The sequence below is a fragment of the Excalfactoria chinensis genome, chromosome 7 (genome assembly GCF_039878825.1).
Source record: "Excalfactoria chinensis isolate bCotChi1 chromosome 7, bCotChi1.hap2, whole genome shotgun sequence".
Lineage (NCBI taxonomy): Eukaryota > Metazoa > Chordata > Aves > Galliformes > Phasianidae > Excalfactoria > Excalfactoria chinensis.
In genome coordinates, this window is record NC_092831.1 from 10543939 (window position 1) to 10565088 (window position 21150).

Consider the following 21150-nt stretch of genomic DNA (forward strand, 5'->3'; position numbering starts at 1 on the left):
AATGACAGTCCTAGACCAGCACATGCAAATCAAAACAGGACAGACACCATAAGAAGAGTTTCTGTCAATTCAGAACAATCTTGACAAAAATGCAAGAGTCAAGCTTTTAACATTAACCACATTACACAGCTTTGCAAGGACAGATGGAAACAGCTCAACATCTAGAGCTAATAGGCTTTATTGAAAAGCTGGTTCAGGTACAAACAGCTAAAACAATACTGTTACCTTGTAGTGGTCTCTAGGCTTGCCCAATCTGTGTATTTACTTCAGTGTACACATTCCACTAAGTTAGTTCATTTGATAACCTATGCTTTTGGAAATCCAAACATGGATTTGCTTTTGTTCCAGCAAGAGTCAAAAATTCACTCAGCTTTTAAGCAAACAGTACCAGTTTCACTGCAGTAGAAGCAAGTTATTCATCTTACCTTATCTACATTTGCTCTAGTTTTGGCAGAGGTCTCTACATACTGCACACCCCACTCTTCTGCCTTATTTCTAGCCTCTTCTACAGGCACTTGCCGGCGTTCTTCCAAGTCAGATTTGTTTCCTACTACCAGTAAGGGTATTTTATCTTCTTCAGCCTTCACACGCAGGATCTGTTCCCTAATGCATCAGGTATTAAAAATATGCACATGTTAGTGGTATTAACAAAACCCGTACTCTTAAGATGAATAGATCAAGCAGTCTGCACACTACTAGTGTTCATAACACCACTTAAGTCAGTCCCCCAACAGCCAAATACAGTTGAAGTGGTTCCAAGTATAACACCGTGGGCTTCACACTGAGTAAAAGCTAACATTTTCAAGAAGGCTGTTTTACTACTTAGTGTTGCAACCCTGGATCCAGAAGAAAAGTAGCAGAAGAACAACTTCACAGAAGTTCACATCTGAATGCCAAAAAGCACCACTACTACATTTGCCAGATTTCAGCCCTGTGTTTAGTTACCACCCTCAATTTCAATTCATCACCCTGTCTCAATACAGGTCCAGGCAGCATCGAGGCACTGCTGAAGCAGTAGGTTAAGAACAGGAGAAGCTGCTACCAAAGATTAGTTTTTACAGCTACATCAATTGTTAGTTACTAGCTCAACAGTACCCCAAAGCCTTCAAAGGAAAAAAAAATGAATTGATCAATATTAACCTTGCTATCCTTTTCTCATTCAAGAAGGGCCTATCAGCACCTGAGAAAGGAGACTGTGAGCACGATGCCACATGCAAGGCTGAAAGCCTGTGCTATCACAGGAATAAATCAGGTTGAAGCCAGACTGACACATGCTGCTGTCCATCTACAATTCTGGAAGGGCTGTACCAGTATGTAGCTATTTTTAGGCTATCTTTTCTCCCTTCTTCCTAAAAGTTTGGGTTTTTGTTTTGTTTTCAAACCACCAGTTCTTACATGGCCTCTTAACTAAATACCCCATTTAATTTAATTCACTATTATTCAATTCAGAACAATTCAAAACAAAAACATTCTCCATCTCAAGGCATTCATGTCCTTTTTGTTCACCCTGAAGGTTAGCATTGCTTTTTCATTCCTCTGGATGAGCTGGAATCTTGAACCAACACACTGTTAACCCAGTTAAAGAAGTCTAATGAAAAACAGAAACAAGAAATACACCCCTATGCCTTCTCACCCAAAGCCTTAAGCCTTGGGTTTAGCCTTATTTCAGTCAAGCATCCAAGCCAAGAGTCAGGTGGGGGTACTTCTATTAAGTACCCAGTTTTGTACCTGCTTGATTGGTACTGACCTTCTCCACACCACCTTCTATTATGAGAAGTCTTTACACTCACTTCCAGCCCAGCACCACTTGAGCTGTTTCATTCCTTTAATGCTCCAAGCAGAACATACCAAACAAAACAGCTCCCATTGTGTCCCCTGTGACTATCACACTTTTGTCACACATGACAAGCTCTTAAGTAACTATGCAGCCCCCTGTTACTGTTGGAATGGTATAATGCATTAAGCACTCAGACAAAAGTCCTAGAGTGTGAAGGAAATGTCATCGGTATAATGTCCTGCAAGAAAGTGTCTACCTTGCTTGGTAAGCAGAAATTTAAGTGCTGATTGTCTGTTAATCTTGTTTCACTAAAGCAAAGTGAAAACAAATCAGACTGATAAAGAACAGACAGAACTCATAAGGAATCTTTGGATTGTCTTCTCCACTGAAGCAACAACCATTAGCCAAAAGAAGCCAAAACAATTGTCCTGAAGAACCTGAATACAGAAGCTCCGGGCCCAGGACAGTTGGTTAAAACTCTTTGCTTTTACAGTACAGAAGTAGTTTCTGTGCTCAGTCTGGTACAGATTTTAACATCAGAATTACTAATCCTGAGAACAGAAAACAGAAGCATTTACCATCACTGCATGTCTTTCTAGGAACGTGTCTGCCTACAATAGTACTGCTTAGCTGCCAACCCTTGCTTGGCACCAATCCATACCTGAGTGTGGAGGCTAATCCTTCCCTCCCTTAGAGCACCTGCTTCTAGCAGTAAGCAACAGTGTCTGAAACCTGGCCAAGAGGCAGACTTAATTCCAGAAGTAGTGCTCTCAGATAATTAAACTCCACATCCACAAGGACTGAAAATTGGCTAGAATACATAAGTTTTAAAGAGTCCAAGAATCTGTTACTTTCCTGAAGTTGCTGACGGCGTAATGTACTCACAAGCTGAAGACATGAAGACAACTATAGCCAGAGGCACGGTACAGTGGTTTTAGTTACTGAGAACAAAACAGTTGCATTGTCACTTTCATTGACCAAATGATAATGGATAAAGAAGAAAGAGCTGTAGCTTTTGAGAACTGTCAGAGGAGAACAGGAACCAAACATTTCCCCCTGTCTGGGAGAAGAACGCTTACCGGAATTCTGCTGTAGCTGTGAAGGATTCATGCTCTGTTATTGAGAAGACTAGAAGAAATCCTTCCCCACTGCGGAAATAGTTATCTCTGATTGCTGCATAATCTTCTTGCCCTGCTGTGTCCAGAATGTCTATTTGAACTTCTTCACCATCTAGGACTACCTTCTTTCTGTAGCTGTCAGCCTTGGTAGGCTCATAGTCTTCTACAAACTGAAGAAGATAGAAATAAATTAATGCTTAGAATTACTGTCAGAAGGCCTCAGTATTTGCTTGCATCCATTCTCTTTCACTTCAATGACACTTAAATTCCCCAAAAGCCTCATCATAATTCAGTCAGTTACTAAGTTCTACCACCTTTTCTTTTTTTACTATAAAAAGCAAGTTATTTAAGTACTTAGTACATCAAAGAGCCAATCTGCCTAGTCAAGTGAAACTGTCTTCCTAAATAGAATACTGTTCAGCAATTTCAGTACGATTTAAGGGACAGAGTGTAAGCAACCAGCTCATGAACTAGTTGCATTATCTACATCTCCCACCTCAAGATGAAAGCATTTCTGAGTGTACTTCAGTCACAACTATCCATAATTCCAACAAGCCCAGATGACAGCAGCCAATCATTGAACATAAAAAGCTGCTCCATAGTTATGCAGGCATGTTGTTGAACACATTTGGTACTGATCAGACAAAGTCACTGACAATTTCACTTGCAGTTCTGTGCTGACAACACACACCCAGCATAGGCTCCTTACCTATCTCATCTCTCAGTCTTTAAGACTAACAGAAGGTCATGCCATGAGATTGATTAAGCTGACTGAAGTCCTCTATCAGCCATGCTAGATGACATGTAGCAGGATGCTCATGCTTTCAAGCTGGCATAGCCACTGATTTCCTTATGCCAAATTCAAGCCAGCTGATACAGAGCTATCTCAGCATAGGTACCACAGCAGTACCTATCCCATTTCCCCCCAGCAATGGGGCCTGTTGAGATTCATCACTGCCAAACCACAATCTTTGGACAACCTGAAAATAATGGTTGACATCTAAATTACCAGATCATTAGTTCAATTTTGTTAATCTGGACTCCCTGATCTAGCTTCCGATGTATAAGTATGGAAAAACTCCAAGCTTACTGCTCCACCTGGTTCAGAGCAAGACAGAACACTTACTTCCAACTTCAACCTTACCTGGCCTAAAACAAATAGAAACCAAATTAATTTCAATTTTAACAAGCTCTGCACACACACAATCACTGGTGCAATTTGAAGCTGTTCTTTCACCAGAAAGCATCAATCCCATCACTCTCAGCCAGAAGTGCTCCTATAGAGCATCCTTCACAGATTCCTGTTACTCTTCAGCCAGTCACTAGACCCCTACATTTAGTCCCTTTGCCCCCACAAGCATTTAGTAAGCTGTACCCATTCAGACTTAGAGAAACTAAACCAAAGCTACTTACCTCATCATACATGAACTGGAGAGTGAGCGCAGATTTGCCTACACCTCCACTACCAACCATGATCACTTTATGGAGTGCCAAGGAACTCTGGTTCTTGCCTTTGCTTGCAGCCATTGTCCTGTTTGCCACCGATGAAGTACCAGACAACCAATCAGACCTGCTGACAGAAAACCAAAACAGTCACCACGACATCAGTGGCATAGTAGTACCATGCAGGTGAAGCATCTCGCTGTTATGGAAAGACCAGGCTAAAACCCTATCCAGCAACCCTGAAGAACAGGTCATTTCCATGCATCTGAAATGAAGTCAAGCCATCAACCTCAAGAACAGAAGTAGGAATCTGGTATCATGACAAATGCCTTCCCTTTGACAAGAATAATAGAAGGGTCAAAGGTTTCTCACAGCCATGTACTAACTGAACAGACTGCTTTCATTTGTAAACCCATCCTATATGACTGTCACCTAGACAAGTTTCTAAAGGAAACTACACTTGTAATAGCAGGAAGTCGGATTTTATGTCTCTCATTGTAAGGCTTTACACCTTCCTAAAATATTTCTTTAATGTTGATACAGCTTAGTTTCAATTTACTAACAGAGCTATACCTCAGATCTGCTTATAAGAATGACTTTTGATCTTTTCACTATGTAGGCTAATAAGAAAAGCAGAGATTCTTAGTAAATTCTGGCAGGAACAAACGGCAAAAGCTTCCAGCAGAAAGTCTTATGACATGGCATTAGCATTTATTTTGATATTCTTGCCTTTGATGCTACAATTTGCTTTTAAAAACATCCTGCCTTACTGCAAGGAATTCTCAGTACCAGCTCCTCTCCTGATGTTGCAAACCTGGAAAGAATACATTCAATGAGTGCTTTTTAACAAGCCTTTGTTATGTGTCATGCAAACTAAATACTTAAGTGTTTTTTATTGCTTTTTCTTTGTTTAGGAGGTCTCCAGCACTTACCAGCAGCTGGATGTAGCAGTGCCAGACCCTGATTAGCACAGAGCAGCAGCTGTAAGAACAGCACACCGGGAAACAGGGAACAAAAAATGAAGCAACTGAACAAAAGTTGTCACCAGACATGATTCCCAGAGTGAGGAGAATAAAAGCTGTGCTACAGACAAACGCTGTATGGGAGATGCAAGGATGCACCTCTGTCCTCACAGGACAGCTGAAGGCCCCAGCTATTCCTATCCTGGCTGAGTGCTGTAGGAAGGACAGGACAGCAGATCATGCAGAGAACACTGCTACAGAAAGTAGCTATGGCAGCCCCGATTTTTAATAGTTCCATCATCACAGAATGATAAGTATGAACAGGCCTACCAGGAATCTCAGGGTAGCCTGAACTGTGATCAGCCCATGCAAATACTCCTCCATCAAATTCTGATGCCATCAAATTCTATCAGTAATGCCTACAACAAAATTTATATAAGCACTACATTGGAACAGGCTTTTGCATAACCAGCAGTCCTAAACAAAACTAACCAGGTACTAACAACTTGCCAAGCACCAAACATTCTAGGATTAGGTAGGCTGGGAAAGCCCACTGAATACCGTTCAGTTCAAACTCCTCTCTCTAAAAGAGTTGGCTCCAGGCAAGCCAGGTTACTATGTGCCCTGAGATTTGGGGTCAGTAATTCCACCACCAGACTGAGTGACCCATCCTGGTAGACACCAATGGCAAAGAATTCTTCCACCTTGGCATGGCTATGTTCTGAAAAGTATCACCCCAAACCAAGCTGTCATGGACTAGCACATACCATGCAACAGCAAACATCCCAACAATGAAGAATCACTCTCACGAATGCTTTTTCAAGCATCTGAGTTACAGTACAGTCCCCATGAAAAGTGTTCTACTAATATCGATCTGCTATACACATGCTGTGGACAGTTAATTCAGCCATTACCCTCAAGGTTCCAAATCAGGAGGATTGCAGGTTTGGTTTAAGGCAGAGGCATTTCAAGGCAGGGGAGGGAGCTCACCCAGTCCTTTCTAAGGCAAAAGGGAGAAGCTGTGACCCAGCTGTGGTGATGAAGCAGAACCACAGAAGAGCCAGGCAGGACAGGCCAGCAGTACATCACAGTTTCAGAAGGGGCACGGTGCAATTTTAAATTGGAATACTGTAATAAAGTAAACTGGATAACAACATTGGAATACTACAGTAAAGCAAACAAAACTCACTGATGTCAACTGTTCAGTTCCATTTCCACCTCTACAGCTCAAGAAGCAGCTTGAAAGGAAGAATGATCCAAGTCAGTGGCTGAACTTACATTTCTGTTATCTACCCTCAGGTGGTACGAGCCACACTGAACTTTGTATGGGAAAAATGCATGAGCTGTAAGAATAAAACCTTTTGAAGGACCTTTGAGTTTCCTCAGGCAGAACTTACACCAGAGCACAAACTTTCACAGGCAGCCTTTTAAGAAATTAGAAGCAATTACCTGCTTCACCTGCTTTAAAAGAGGACTGAGTCATTGACTTCATAACTGGGTTTTTGGTAACAGGAAACACATAACTATACACACAGCAGAAGTTTTGTGGTGCTATTGAAAGTGGATCTTTAGACCAACAAATGAAGGCTCTATCAGACAGGCTGGCCACATAAACACAGCAAGAGCTGCAAATCAAGCCACAATAGTTACTAAGAAGCTGATTTTATTCTGACTTCTGAAGATCCCTTCTGCACCACAGACCTAACTCTGCCCTAAGCTTTTGCAATCAAACCCTGTTACCCTCAATACGTAGCCTTAAGCCCACCAACTATTTCAGCCTTCCCTCATCTTACCTGTCTAGATTGTAATTGATCCAGGTTAACTGAGGCCTCCAACCATAGAGTAACCTGCACAGTATTACTTCATTCTTGGCTGGTGTCTGGAAACCAGAGTACTCCACAACAAGCATTCATCCACAGCTTCATGAAGTCCAAATGCAAGCATAGCATTGCTAGTTTTTCTATTCCTCTCCTCAGTCTAAGCAGTTACTGTGCCCCAGAACACTATTAACACACTGGACTGGTTTACTCTATGCCATAATGGCATGGATGACTACTGAATTGTTTCAGCCATGTTACACGCTCCACCTGCACAAAGCCTTCACAGTTGCAGTCACTTAAAGGAAACAGCACTCATCACTTCACAAGAAAGGAATCCATTTTACTACTGCACACTCAAACACATGGAAGGAAAAACATGAGAAAACACATTAAGTTCAGTCCATTTCCAGGAGATATTCTATTACTGCAGTAAGAAATTCTAGAGCCATACTGAGGAGTTAATTAGAATCACTTCTAGTTTTTCCAGTGCAGCTTGTGGTTTAAAAACTGAAACAGAGCTCTAGGCACAGAGTTGCTGAGACCAGCCCTTGTTCTGCAATGCAGCTGATATCCTTGGACACTTCTTTTCACTGCTACCCCGCCACTGAAAGCAGCCATTCTTTGGATTTCAAAGTGGGATTCTAGAAAGACTTGCCCAATAGCTTGACAGAAGATCTTTGTTAAACCCTTTAGACACCTAGTTTTAAAGGAAAATCTGGGTATTCACCCTATTAAAAAGACTTAAATGTGATGTCATCCAAAGCAAGCACAGAAAGGACAAAGTTTCACAACAGTGTTTTAGTGATCCTCATTTATCAGAATGCGAATTAGAGACTTTGGGGCATTTGGTTCTGTGATACGCTTGCAAGAATGCAGCCACAGAAATTCCCTGGATCACAAAACTAATTAACAATCTCACTGAGCTATGAACTGTAAGAGCTCCTCAGCTGTTCTGAGGTTATCCAGAAAATCTTTAAGCACTGAAATTCCATTAGCTTTCAATGGACTGTAAATGCTCCAACTGGTAGTTCAACTATAAAAACAAGTTCGCTTAATCTCAAGCGGCGTATTTAATGCTACTAAGAATTTTAGGATATGCATGCTAAAAATAAAAATGCTGCTCTTTTTTTTTTTTTTTCTGCTGTGCTAATATCTTACCTCTTGGAATGTCTCCAGTTATTGCTTTTCATACTAAAAAGATTGTTAAGTGTTCAGCACAAATCCCTTCGCAGGAAATCCCTCCCCACTTACTGCTGGGTGCTCCTATCTTTAGTCATGGCTATGGATTTTCCAGGCCATGTTATTTTGTCGAGGACCTCTTTAGGCTTGAGGCGCCTTGCAAAGAAGGCTGGGGCAGCAGTTTCACAGCTCCCATTTATACCATCCTGACTCTCCCCATTCCATCTCCCTTGCACCAGCTGTATAAGCCCACCTCCTGTAAAACAGCCATCAGCAAGACCTCACACTTCACTACCAGTGCTGATGTGATGGAGAACACCACGTTTGTAGAAGTAAAGCCAACTATAGCAGTCAGAAGGTTACACACCATTGAAGAAGTAGGGAAAATTCCCAATCCTGTCCACTCCACGCTCCCTTTAGGTGTGCTGATGCAACCAACACCCTGCTGCAGTGCTGGTGCTGAGCACTAGAGTGAAACCCTAGCCTGAGATCTACTTGTAGTAATTAGGCATTTTCTTATCTGTCCAAGATCTATTAGCAGTTCTGTCATTACTCAGTTAATGATACCAGACAAAAAGCTAAAGACAGATTTAGAAAACTCAATACTTAAGAACCAAAGGAAAAAAATAAGGTAGTCCCATGCCCTGGGAATTCCTCCAAACGAGAGTTTATACAGACTGGAGCATCAATGGAAGAATTAGAAACAACACTTAAGAGTCTGAGAAAAAGCTATGAATAACTTGTTGCACTGAAAGCTACAAGCTTGTTACAGTAGTTACAATCAAAACTCATCATTTATTACAACCAAGATTCAGAAATATATACATAATTACTTTGAGTGGCCATGATAGCCAGTGTTTAAATCTGACTGTGCTCTACACTAAACATATTTGCATGCAGAAAACCTCAATTTCACACTGAAATTAAAAGGATTTCATAGAGTGATCTTATAGATTCAATCTGCTATACAAGGACTGTAAGTATTTTTCCTCAAGCATATACACCTGAAGAAGAACTTGTAGCTGGGCATCTCCCACTCATTGCTGTTCTACCCATGAGCTAACTACAAGTCCAGCCCCCTACGCTCTGCACTAAGTTCCAGCTAGACTTGGGCAATGCCACCTTCTAAGGCTATCCTCAGATCTGGGTCAGCAGGTACTCAGATTAAAACAGATCACTATTTTCTGTACGCTCAGCACATAGCTCCCATCATCCCTGTCAAGCACAGCCCTGCTTCGCCCACAAGTTTTCTGAAGAAAGATGCATCACCACAGCTTACAAAGCTATACAGTAAGTGCTGCTTCCAGACTAAAGCCCTCTCATACACCCAACAGATGATTCATAGATAACTTATTAGTAAGAAATAGACAATGCCTTTGCATTTCAGCAGTAACTTAAGGAAAGAGTCGCTTAGAACAGCTCCAGTGTCTGAGGAAAACTCAAATGAACTCAAAATCCTACCTAGGCATTCCATCCTGCAGCAGTGCTATGTACTGGTACAGACTGACAAAAGGGCAACAGTTTAAAGTAACTTTAATCGGATCTTACACTGTACTAGAACAAGAAATGCACAGATATCTTTGTATCTAAGGTGATATAATTTGAACAAGAACTCCCTCCAATGGGGTTAAAAAAAAAACAGGTATTGGCTAGGGACAAGGTACTCAGCTAAATGAAATAAAGACTGCCCTTAAGTAGTGATTCTAAGCAGCTGCCCATCTAGAGAACTGCTCATATCAGTGATAGGCTAAATAAGGCTGCAAAGGTCAAGACATGAAGTTAATGCTCCTAACAGCCTGATAGCACAGCATAATATCACTGCATGTAGTCATTTTAACAGTGTCATTCTACAGTCACACGTTCAGAAAGCATTGCAAATCACTTTAATTAGAGATTGAATACAAACACTGGAAAGCAAACCTTAGTTTACTGCTTCATTTTGGTCTGAGAGTGTCTTTACACAGATCTGTACAAAAATCTAATACAATTACTCTTTTTTTTGGTCACAGACTTGAGGTAGGCATCTCCATTTCCCAGCTTAATAAGTCAGTGCCTGCTTCCCACCCTCAGTCAGTCTTTATAAATACAAAAACCATTCAGCCAATGAAGAGGGATCAGTTAAGGGAGCATTAAAAGGCACTGAGGACAGAGACATACAGGTCACTTCCTACTCAGCACCAAGCTAGGACTAGCTATGAGACCAGGTTCATCCCTGCTCTAAGTATACAGCTCATCTCAGTCACCCAAATGGTTCTGTGCAGACAAAAGCCACCATTTAGATGAGTCATCTCTACCCAGACTTCCTCATAAAGGAAGGACATAATCTGACAGTTTCCTCTACAGCATTCCCCACAGCTCTTGATGGGGGTCAGAATAAAACAAACAATGTCATGATGGAAGCCGGCCAGAACTCCAGCATGCATCAGTTTCCCAGGGAACAGCACCAACAACTCTGTCAGCAAGCCAACAGCAGCACTGCTCAGTTCGTATCCGTACTCCTTCAGAGTATGTAAGAGCAGCTCCTGACTCCCACAGGCAGCACAGACCTAACATGACCCCATGTCTACAAGGGATCATCACTATTTGGAAGCTGCAACTTCTGCCCTGGCTGCAGTGCTCCAGGCACACTGAAATAGAAAGAGACTACAGCAACAAGACAGAAAGAGCTGGAGTCTCACTCCTGTCTGGTGCATGAGCTGTTAGGATCCCATAAAACTGGAGCTTAAGTACAATCATAGAAATCATTATATACAATCATTATAGAATAATCAGTCTACTACAGCCAAGTTAGTCCATTCACTGTTGTATTCCTAACTAATCAAACGGGAAGCGCACAGCAACCTCACAGCAACCAGAGCCACACCTTCTTGTACATTCTAATGGTTAGGCTTTTAGCATTTCTCTTCTCCCATTGGTATGCACCTTCTATTTTAAGAAAACAGAAGAATTGCTGTTTCAGTGTATACTTACCCTTCTAGATTCTAGTAACAGCTTTGTATCCTTCTTGCTTCACATGGTGCAACCTGCCTGCAGCTGCACCAGCCTGCCACATGGCATCTGTCCCAGGTACACGAGGAAGAAGATAAGCATGGAATATATATTGCTTCTCCTTCTTAACAAGTGTTATTATTTTTCCCCAGAAGAGACAGCAGGTACGTCAGGATTGCATACACCCTAATGGGGACATACAGCATCAACCTGGAGTGAAGCTGGTCCTGAAAGAGGACTCCCAAAGGGAAAGGGTCTTGTTTATCAGAACACCTAAGCTCTATCATAAAACCCTTGGAAGTACATACCTACTGGCAGTGCAAGGCCTTCATTAATACTTGAGATTGTCTGTTTACAGATGGCACCACAGAAGCAGAGTTATTTGTTCCTGAAAACTAGAGGCCACTATCTTGTTTTCTTCATTGCTGTGCTGAGTAACCAGCAGGATATTCTCTTTGCTTTTAAAAGGTAAAGCACTACCTGAAGTAAGAACCTGAAGGCACAGGAAGGTACCCAGCCAGTCTTCTCCACGTGCTTTCAGGATGCCAACAGGTCTAGCACCAGTGCCCAGAAGACACTTTAGACAGGCTGTAGAAGAGATTGATCCACTTCACTGCCCTTACCCTAACAAGGACACTGATACAAATCTCCAGCAAGCATAAAGACTGAGCTAATACCATTAGTCAGTATTGATACGCAAAGTTTGCCACTGTAGAGGTAACTGTCTGGTTGCCTAATTACCTACAGTGAATTAAGGACAGTATCTCTCACATGAGTCAACGAGGCTCATACCTGATAAATGACACTGCAGAACTGTACAACAGTCTTAACTCCTGCACTGACTTGCAAGGAATATTTCAGCTTCACTTCTTTCAGAAGCTTCTCAGTGTAGGAGCACTGTGATACACTGCACACGCCAGGTCTGCCAGAGCACTGCTAGGCATAACAGTATGTTTCAGATGTTAATCTAATACTGACTTTAGATCAGACCTCTGGAAACACAGTAAACCCCACAAGCTGCAAATTTGACTGGGGTATATCTTAAATAGCTCATGAAATTTCAAAAAATTATATGACAAATCCTATGTCAGTATGAGATTACTGTATGCTTTCAGGCATGACATCACTGGATAACCCGCAGCATTATAATTGAGAAGGAAACAGATGTACCAAACTGCTGCAAAAACATATTTAGTCATGAGGTTGCTACAGAGTCACAGGATTGACTTCTTCAGCTACAGGAAGTGTTACCAACCCAAGTTTCCTGTCCAAGCCAGCCCAGTAGCCTTCTAAACGCAGCAGAGCAGTCAGCAAGCTGCTCGCTCAGAGGATGGATGTGGCCAGACCATATGAACTACATTCAGATTCCCCAGTGTACTGGGAACCCAGGGCAATGCAGAAGCCTGAACACCACTTTCCTTAGCTTAAGTACCACCAGCAGCAGCAACTGGTCCTACCCACACACCTGAGTGTCAAGCATTCCTTGCTCCTGAACTGACATTAGAAAGCAGCACTCACAACTCCATCTGGGGAGGCAAAAATACTTCAATACCTACTCACATAAATGGATGTAGGTAATAACTCCTTACTCTAATATTGAGGACCCTTCCCCAGAGGGGAGGGGAACCATCTCCCCATAGCCTTTGAATGCATCCAGACTACTTGAACCACTGAAGGGCTCACAGATACAGAGCTAGAGCTCCCTCCATCAGGCACACTGCACTTCTGCTCCAAGCACCTGAACCTGCCTATCTTTCAATCAACATATTTCCATCACACATCGGTTACTTCAGACAATTAGTACTTACCTGTAATTTAGACATTGCTTTAAGCCTCATCTGAGCAGAAATATCACATTTCCCTGAGCAGGAACAGCAAACTTCACCCCCAGAAGCTACCTTTCTACTGACATCTTAGGTGCGTGCACACCCACATGGCCCTGCAGCATATTGTGCTCACATGCTTGGCCTCAAAGCCAACAGCAGTATTTCTACCCATCTTTAAATGGGAACTGGACTGTCACAACAGAACAGGGCCGCATGCAACTTCTTCCCAACTTTACTGGGAACCAGCTGATTTCAACACAGAACTTCACATATAGTGTTCAGAACACTTCCTTTTAAGACCTAGCAAGTGACAGACAACATGAAAACCAAAGAACCAGGCTAGTATATAAGCCATACACTTATCCTTGCCTGCTCTTTGGGACATTCCCTCTCTTCTCAGAGCAGAAAGCTATTATCCTGATAGATGCCAGCTCACCTTCTAGCTCTCACATCTTCCCCTGGAAATCAGTGCAACAGGTTGCTTCTATACACCAAAGCACACAGGATGAGAAACAAGCAAGAGATGCTGGGGGAAGTCCATGTGTAGTCACAGGGGCTGCAGTCCTGCCAGGAGCACAGAGATGAACTGGGATCTCATAACTGGAATACAGACATGGGTGGCTAGAGCTCTGCTAAGAAGGCAAGTGAGAAGAGCTGCCCCTCCATCAGGGCAGCAGGAACACCTACAGGTGAATGCTAGGCTAATAGAAAGGTCTGGGGTCAAGATTGGTACAGACAGCAGAGGACTGGACAAAAAGTCTCCTGGAGCTTCTTCCAGCCTTCCACTGACAGTTTGAGCCTGTGCTCCTGCAATATGCTTCCCACACATTTTGTCTCTGGGAAGCCTTTTCAAGTGGAACATCTATTTCATAACTAGCAAAAGCACAGCAGAGCTAAAAAATTACAGCAACTCCTTCTCAACTACCACTTAATTCAGAACCTTGAATGATTTTTCTTCACAAGAGGTGAAAACAAGCATGCTCACCAGATAGTTACTATCAGAAGACACTTGTGAACACTCCAAGAGCACAGTTGGACTAAACCACTGCTCGACTATGTTCTACAAACAAAATAAAGGGAGATGTACAGCTTCCTCACCAGCCTATACCTAATATCATTTTAATTAAGTAAGGTTCCTTCCTTCCCAGCTTCAGCCCATAAAGCCTACTTAGATTTCAGGCTGCCTCATCAAGAAGAAAAATTCCCACTGAGCATGCAGAATTGTTAGAAAATAGATTGGTTCTTAAACCATTTTGAAAATGAAAACAGAATGGGGAATTGCACCAGCTCCAAGCATACACAGGACAGGATGGAGCAGTGGCACTAACCTTAAGAAATCCACCCTATTTAGCCAATGCTCTGCAATATGGAGTCCAAAGCTCAGGCAGCTCCCATAACTTTTCAAGAACTCTGTCATGTTTTTAATGTAATCCTGTATCCTGTCTGCAACCCTTGGCTTACAAAAGCCCGTGTCACTAGCTCCAAAAATAACATCCCTTCACTTGGCCATCTAAAGGATGATAAAACCATGCCTGAAGTCAGAGTAGGGCTGAGCATGCAGTATTCTTCTGAGAAACAACCTTTTAGTCCAGGTGAAGACATATAGGAAGAGCCATAACCCAAAGCAATGGCAGCATCAACAGAGCTCAGCACACTTTCAGCTTCCCAGCCTAACACTGACCTCAGATTAGTTTCGCCGCATTCCTAATTTAAGAAGAATATATTAAGTCTCCAGCTTCACCAATACACTTAGCAGCCTGAAGTATTTCATACTAATCACATCAACTGACAGCAACACTAATTCAAGAAGTAACAGCTGACAGGCTTAAAGCTTTAACAAATGCTTATAATCCCAAAACTGATTTTTTCAGTCTTTGATTTGTGATTCCATTTGAGCAAAGCTTTTAGCAGCTATTGTGTTTCTATTTGGTCTTGCATTTCAGTAGTCAACTATTATTTGCACCTTTCTGGGTGCAGCAGAAAGGCTGCTGGCTCAAGGTCCTCATATAAAAGAGTTGTAGGTAAGCAGATGCCACCATAAAGCGATTTAAAAACCTACCAGCACAGCACCTAAACAGCATTCTTGCATTACATAACTTACAGTTTTCATTTTGACAGGTCTTCAAGAAACACGTGCACATCTCAAACACAGAGAGAACAGATCCTCTATTAACATTGTTGAAGCAGTATTCAGAAGAACACAGAAGAAGCAGAAGTTCCATGGGCTTAACTTGCCTAACTAACAAGACATGATATTTCTGGGGCAGGCAGTGATGGAAATTGCTTAGTCTGTCCAGTGGGCTACAAGGAGCTACTGATGAAGTGATCACTCTGAAAACAAATAACAAGTACTCCTTAGACATCTACTCCCTGGCCTCTGGGAGAGCTGTGGATCTGTTTTATCATAGAATAAGGGCCATAAAATTGATGATTACCAAAGAAAGAGCCAAGGCTGTATGCTGACACTCCCACTCCATGCAGCAGCAGATAAGAAGCACAGGAACCTTATCACACCACCAGTGATGGGGGCAGAGAAGTTCCTGAAGACAAATAAAGTGGAAAGAACACAAGGCCTGAAAAACACTTTCTTTTAAAACAGAGGAATAGTTACATCAAGATAGGAGGAGTTAGGTGGCAGCTGTGTTCTCAAACCTGGCTTACAAGTGGGATCAGCACCTTTCAGAAATCAAAGATGCAAAGGTTAGGGGAAGCAATGCATACAGAGTGCAGGAGGCAAGCACTGCAGCAGTGCTCATCCACTTCAATGGCACCTCCTCCAAACACAGGAGGTCAGTCCAACTCCCACAGACCTTCAGCCTCAGCTGAGCGCTCCAGGCACAAGATACCTGCTGAGCTACAGGGCCAGTTATTTGTTTTTGTACCACTACGTACTCACACTCCCTGAACACTTAGTGCCTGCACAGTTGACTTGAGAAACAGGCTCCTTCAGTACCTCTGTTGGGAGAGGCCACTCAGATGAACTCACTGTGTAACAGAACATAATTTAACCAGTCAGCTGCATGGAGTCTGAACCTAGTTATCGCTATCTAGTACAAAATAATCAAGTATCCACTAAGGGCAAAGCAAACAGAGTTTACAAATCAACAGGACAAGATCAAACTACACACCAGGTTCCTGAGTATGACATGAGGGCTGCTCTGCTACATCACCTTGGCTCTGCTCATAATACTGCTGGTGAGGCCTGGACACTGACACTTCACAGTGAAATGAGCTGCTTTATACAGCATTCAGTTGTAACAGTTACACTTACTCCACAAGGACATCACTAAAGGAAGTCTGGAGTGCAGAAGAGACATTAGGCTGCAGAATCTTTGCATCACCCAGGAAGTCAGCATAAGTACCAGAGTTGTGTGGGCATCGTCCCATCATTACTGCCTTCATTTCACCAAAACGCCTCAACTCATCTTCTCCCCAGACATCCAGCACCACTGCACTGACAATTAGAGACATGCTTAGGAGTTTCAGAGCCTAAGAAAGGGCACTGTCTGGTCAAATTAAGCTTTCAGGCAAGAGTTTTTACAAAGCATTCCAACTAAGTCTTAAAACTACACGCTTCCCTGCAGCATACATATAACCCCAGTGAAAAGAGGTCAGCTTCACCTTCTGCTATGCATGCAAAACAGAATCAGCCCTCTCAAGAAGGGCATATAACAAACAATACGCTACTGATACAACCGAATACAGGAAACTTGTTTAAGGAGTGGAAAAAGCTTTCAGACCACTCCCCATAAATAAAAGCTATTTCATACTGCAAGTGGATGCACAAAACCTTTACTATTGGTAAGCTGATATTATTTAATCGTGAAAAAAAAAAAAAAAATGTTAAGTTCAGAGTGCAAATGCAAGAGGTAGAGCAGCAGATAAAAGGTGTGCTAACAAGTCACTGTAAGTGAACAAGCTGCAGAAGGCTGCCCAGACCATAGAATTCAGCCGCGACGGGGCACGGCCAACCCCAGCAGAGGTTCAGTGCCCCCTGCTCCCTCAGGAAAGTACCCCGAGAGAGCCGAACACAAACCCCACGCGGCAGGACGCGGCGGATCCAGTAGGAGCCCGGTGAGGCCGCAGCACGGTGCGGAAGGGCGGTGGGGCTGTTCCCTGCCCTGATTCGGGAAGGTCACGGCCGGCACCGCCGCCCTCCTCCCGCGGGACCCGCCCGGACGGGGCCGCAGGGTGAACGCAGCGCTGGGCCGGGCAGCACATAGGGCAGCACACAGCCCCGGCTCACCCCTCAGCCCTTCTGCGTCCTTTACACAGCAGCCCCGCTCCGTGCCGGCTCCCCCCGCCCCAGCCCAGCTGGCGGCCGCAGCTCAGCGCGGAGCACACAGCGGCGAAACCCACCCGAGGGGCGGCCTCAGCCCCGCGCAGGCCCCAGGGACGCGGTGACCGACCCCTTCTTCCCCCACCGCCCCCCTCCCAGGACAGAAAAGTGGGGCGAGCCAACCGAGCCCACTCTCTCACCTAAGGGACTACGACCCAGCTCCGTGCCGCGGCTCCCACTCGCCGCCCGGCTGCGCTTTAACCACCGCCGCCGCCGCCCCCCGCGTTCTCATTGGGGAGCCGCCGCCGCCCGCGCGCCCCCGCCGCACACTTCCGCCCTCGTCGGCGCGCCGCTCCTGCCGGGGCCGGCTCCCCGCGAGCGCGCCCCCGCCCCGCCGTCACGTGAAGGACTGGGACCAATCGGTGGGCGAGATAGCGGTGGTGGGCGGGGCGAGGCGAGGTGCGGGGCGGGGCGAGGCGCCAAGCGACCGTTGGTGCTGAGGGGGCGGTGTGCCGTGTGGCGCTGGGGGGGAGCCGCGGCTGAGGGGAGGGATTCGGGAACGGGCTGCTGGTGTGTTTAGTGCTCTTCTTCCTTCGAAGCTTGTATCAGAGCGCAAATCCGCCTTCTGTTTGCTTGTGTCTAACGTTACCAAGCAATCACGCGGGCAGACCTAGCAGCGCTGTCAGTCACGAATGAAAAAACGCAGCCTTTTCTGCTTGTCTTTGATTCAGGTAATTCTTCTCAATGTAAACGTTAGGAGGATTTGCCGTGTTTAATTTCCACACGCTGAAGTGAGAGTGACTCTGGGGTACAGGTCTCAATAGGTCTCAATACAGGGCTCCAGATCAGCAGTCTGTGTGGTGATGCACAACTTGGTGATGCAGCAGGTTGTAGTTCAGCCCTTAGGGAAATGTGAATTTGGTCTTTTCACCTTTGTGCATTGGAAAGGCCCCAGTTTCAGTAACTCTTCCCTTCTGTGTTATAAAATAATCAAGTGAGAACTGCGTCCATATTCATCCTGCATTAGAAGGCACCTGAGAAGCCGGATCTCGTCACGCAGTATGTCTGCTGCCCACACCACAGTGCTGACACTTCCCCTTACTTCACTGGAAAGAAGAGGCTTGAGAAACAAACCACCTTTATCCTACTTCTGCAAATTGTTTAGGGAAAATCTGCTTCTTTGTAGTAATCCAGTCATGACAAAGAACGTTTGTCTGAGGCCACATTTGAAAGCATTATGCATATTGCCTGGTATAATCTCCATGGTAACCATAGGTGTTACAGATATATTTTTTGCTTCAATACTTAAGAAGAAAATTTCTATGGAACAATTTAGGGAACAGAATTCCTTTTTCATTATCATTCATATTGCATTTATTTTACTCTAAGTGCTTTGCAGACAATAAATGTTCACTCTCTAAACAAGTAAGATTTCAGCAGAGAAGGAAAAATGTATCTCCGGCTGTTGCTTCTTCCTGACCTAATGCTTTAAATTGCAAATTCTTCAGGAGGGGACACTGTTTTTGATTCATGTATTTATTTTCTAGCCCACTAAGAATGTAACGAGGCACTCTGAGCACTATTTGGTCATTATGAGCAACATTAAGTGTGGTGGGTAACTGAGCAGCAAATGTTTCTACTTTGCAAAGATTAGGACACATACTTCTTTTCTGAGCAATTCTGTTTCGTAAGTAGAAAGGTAGTCTAGAAGGACAGCTATCTGAAGAATGTAATAGCTGAAATTAATTCTAGATACTAGTGATGAGAACAATATGAAACCCAGGGAGACAGCTCTATTCAATTGGATCATATATTTATTGTGGAAGTAATTAACAAAAAAAGTCAAGGAGAAGTAAATAAGGAATTAAGTGGGGAAAAAAAAAAATAAATATGTTGTAGATCCCAAATTTAAATGGAGAGAGGCAGGGAAGAGTAGAGCAGCATACAGATCTAGAGAGCAGATTACCATACCCACTGCTATTGAGAGCGCCCAGACAGATAACTACGTGCTGGATGGGGCTGGCAGTTGTCTTGAACAGGTTAAAGCAGCAGGAGTGTTTTGTCCCTCTCTGAGGGAACTCCTAGTTTTACATGACCAGTGCCTCGTAGTCCTGTGCAGCACAAAGCAATAGCTCAGCAAAAGTAACCAGACCCATAAGTCTTCTTGACTTATTCATTCCAAAGCTACCATATTATATTTATCCTACTCATGGGACCGGTCTTCAATCAAAATGAATGCTAGCATAAAACTGGGAAGCACAAAAGAAAATTAATTAGAAAGAACAGGAAAAAACAACCACATTAGTTAGAATGCTGCCATGTCCTTTTTGTTCTCAAAAGACCAAGATTTTTGTATGTGAGAGTTCAGCTACCAGAGTTAATCTAGGCTTAGACGAATTGTTGGGAGCGATATATGTGCATAGTGTGCACTCAGAGCTTGTACTTAAATAAAAAGAATTTAGCCAAAGACCATTTTCTCTTCAGGCATGGATCATCTAACAAGAACTACATTACACGGGTTATTTGTATACTTAGGAGAATGAAAGTGACCTCAGCACAATTTATTAATTTCTGCATTCAAAACCCATGAAGTAATAAACCCAAATGTAGCCGAAATAAATGACAAAGAATGACATATGACTGTGGTTTTGGCCTTGTTGGCGTTAATGGCGTTTTAATTGCATCGTGCACTTTATTTTTGTTGCAAACAGGAGAAAGTCACCATGCTACCGCTCGCTACAAGATCACCTTGCAGCTTCAGGTGCAGCTGAGATACTGTCAGGATCAAAGCACAAGGTCATTTTTAAGGAGATTCTTATTGAAATCTTGTGAGGTAAGGAATTTCACATTCCAGCGTTACAGGTGTTATGTTTCTATCATCATGATTATCATCAGCATGACAGATTTAGGGCCTGACTTTGGAGCCTTTATAAAAGGAACAAACTTTATTGTAAATATTGATAACCTCAAAGAAAGAGAAAAGGAGAGAGTCATAAGAGCTCAGTGACTCCTTCCCCATGGCCCAAGGCAAGATCAGCTATGCATATATCATTTCTGGCTCATATTTGTTTAATGTACTAAAGATTCCAGTATCGTAGTATAGTGCAGTATTCTTTAGAATATTGGATTACTTTATTAGAAGAAACATTTTAACAATATTTACCTTAAATTACTTTGAATGACACTCATTACTGTTAAAGCCTGTTAATTAATTGCATACTGGACAGATTTTTCTTTTCCTCTTGCAAGAAAAATCATTATTTTTTCACTCCTCAAATTCTTTTTATTTTTTTCCTACAAAATAACACCTCTTTTTTCAGTCATTCCCTGTATGTTTCCAATGTTTCCTAATTGCCAGGCACTCTCCTTCTTTGGCCTCTCTCCAGCTAGCCCACATTTCCTTAAGTGCACTGCTGAAGCAGATGCGTTAACTAAGGCTTCACCAGTTCTGCGTGGGATAGAACACATACTTTAGTGTTTTACTGATAAAGTTGGATGTGATGATCATGCTAAAGCCAACTGTGTAAAAAGTGGGATTATTCTGGAAGAAAGCAAGGCAGGCCAATATAATAAAGCAACTAACGCTGAGAATTTTGCTGAGTTTAGCATTGCTACCTAATTGAGTAACTGCTGTTGGAGGGTGATTTCAGCAGTCATGAAAAAGAAAATCAAGTTAACAGATGTCCTGTCACTTCTTCTTTAATCAAATTTTCCACATCAAATTATTGACAAATATATCAAATAAATAATGCAAATTA

The 21150-nt window shown here is 43.1% G+C and overlaps 1 protein-coding gene across 3 annotated transcripts in view; it reads right to left on the minus strand.

The window, feature by feature from the left end:
* The window catches only part of RALB (RAS like proto-oncogene B), a 41310-nt gene that overhangs the window by 5300 nt on the left and 14860 nt on the right, over nucleotides 1–21150 (minus strand). Inside the window, exons 1-4 of one of the 3 annotated variants that reach the window (XM_072341090.1) lie at nucleotides 17593–17787; nucleotides 4309–4468; nucleotides 2857–3065; nucleotides 426–603 (exon numbers count right to left, since the gene is read on the minus strand). In XM_072341090.1, coding sequence (XP_072197191.1) covers nucleotides 426–603; nucleotides 2857–3065; nucleotides 4309–4422 — 501 coding nt within the window. In that variant the 5' untranslated portion in view covers nucleotides 4423–4468; nucleotides 17593–17787. Of the gene's footprint in view, nucleotides 1–425; nucleotides 604–2856; nucleotides 3066–4308; nucleotides 4469–17592; nucleotides 17788–21150 lie in introns of those variants that run through there. The other 2 variants (XM_072341087.1, XM_072341088.1) reach the window with 2 other exon arrangements.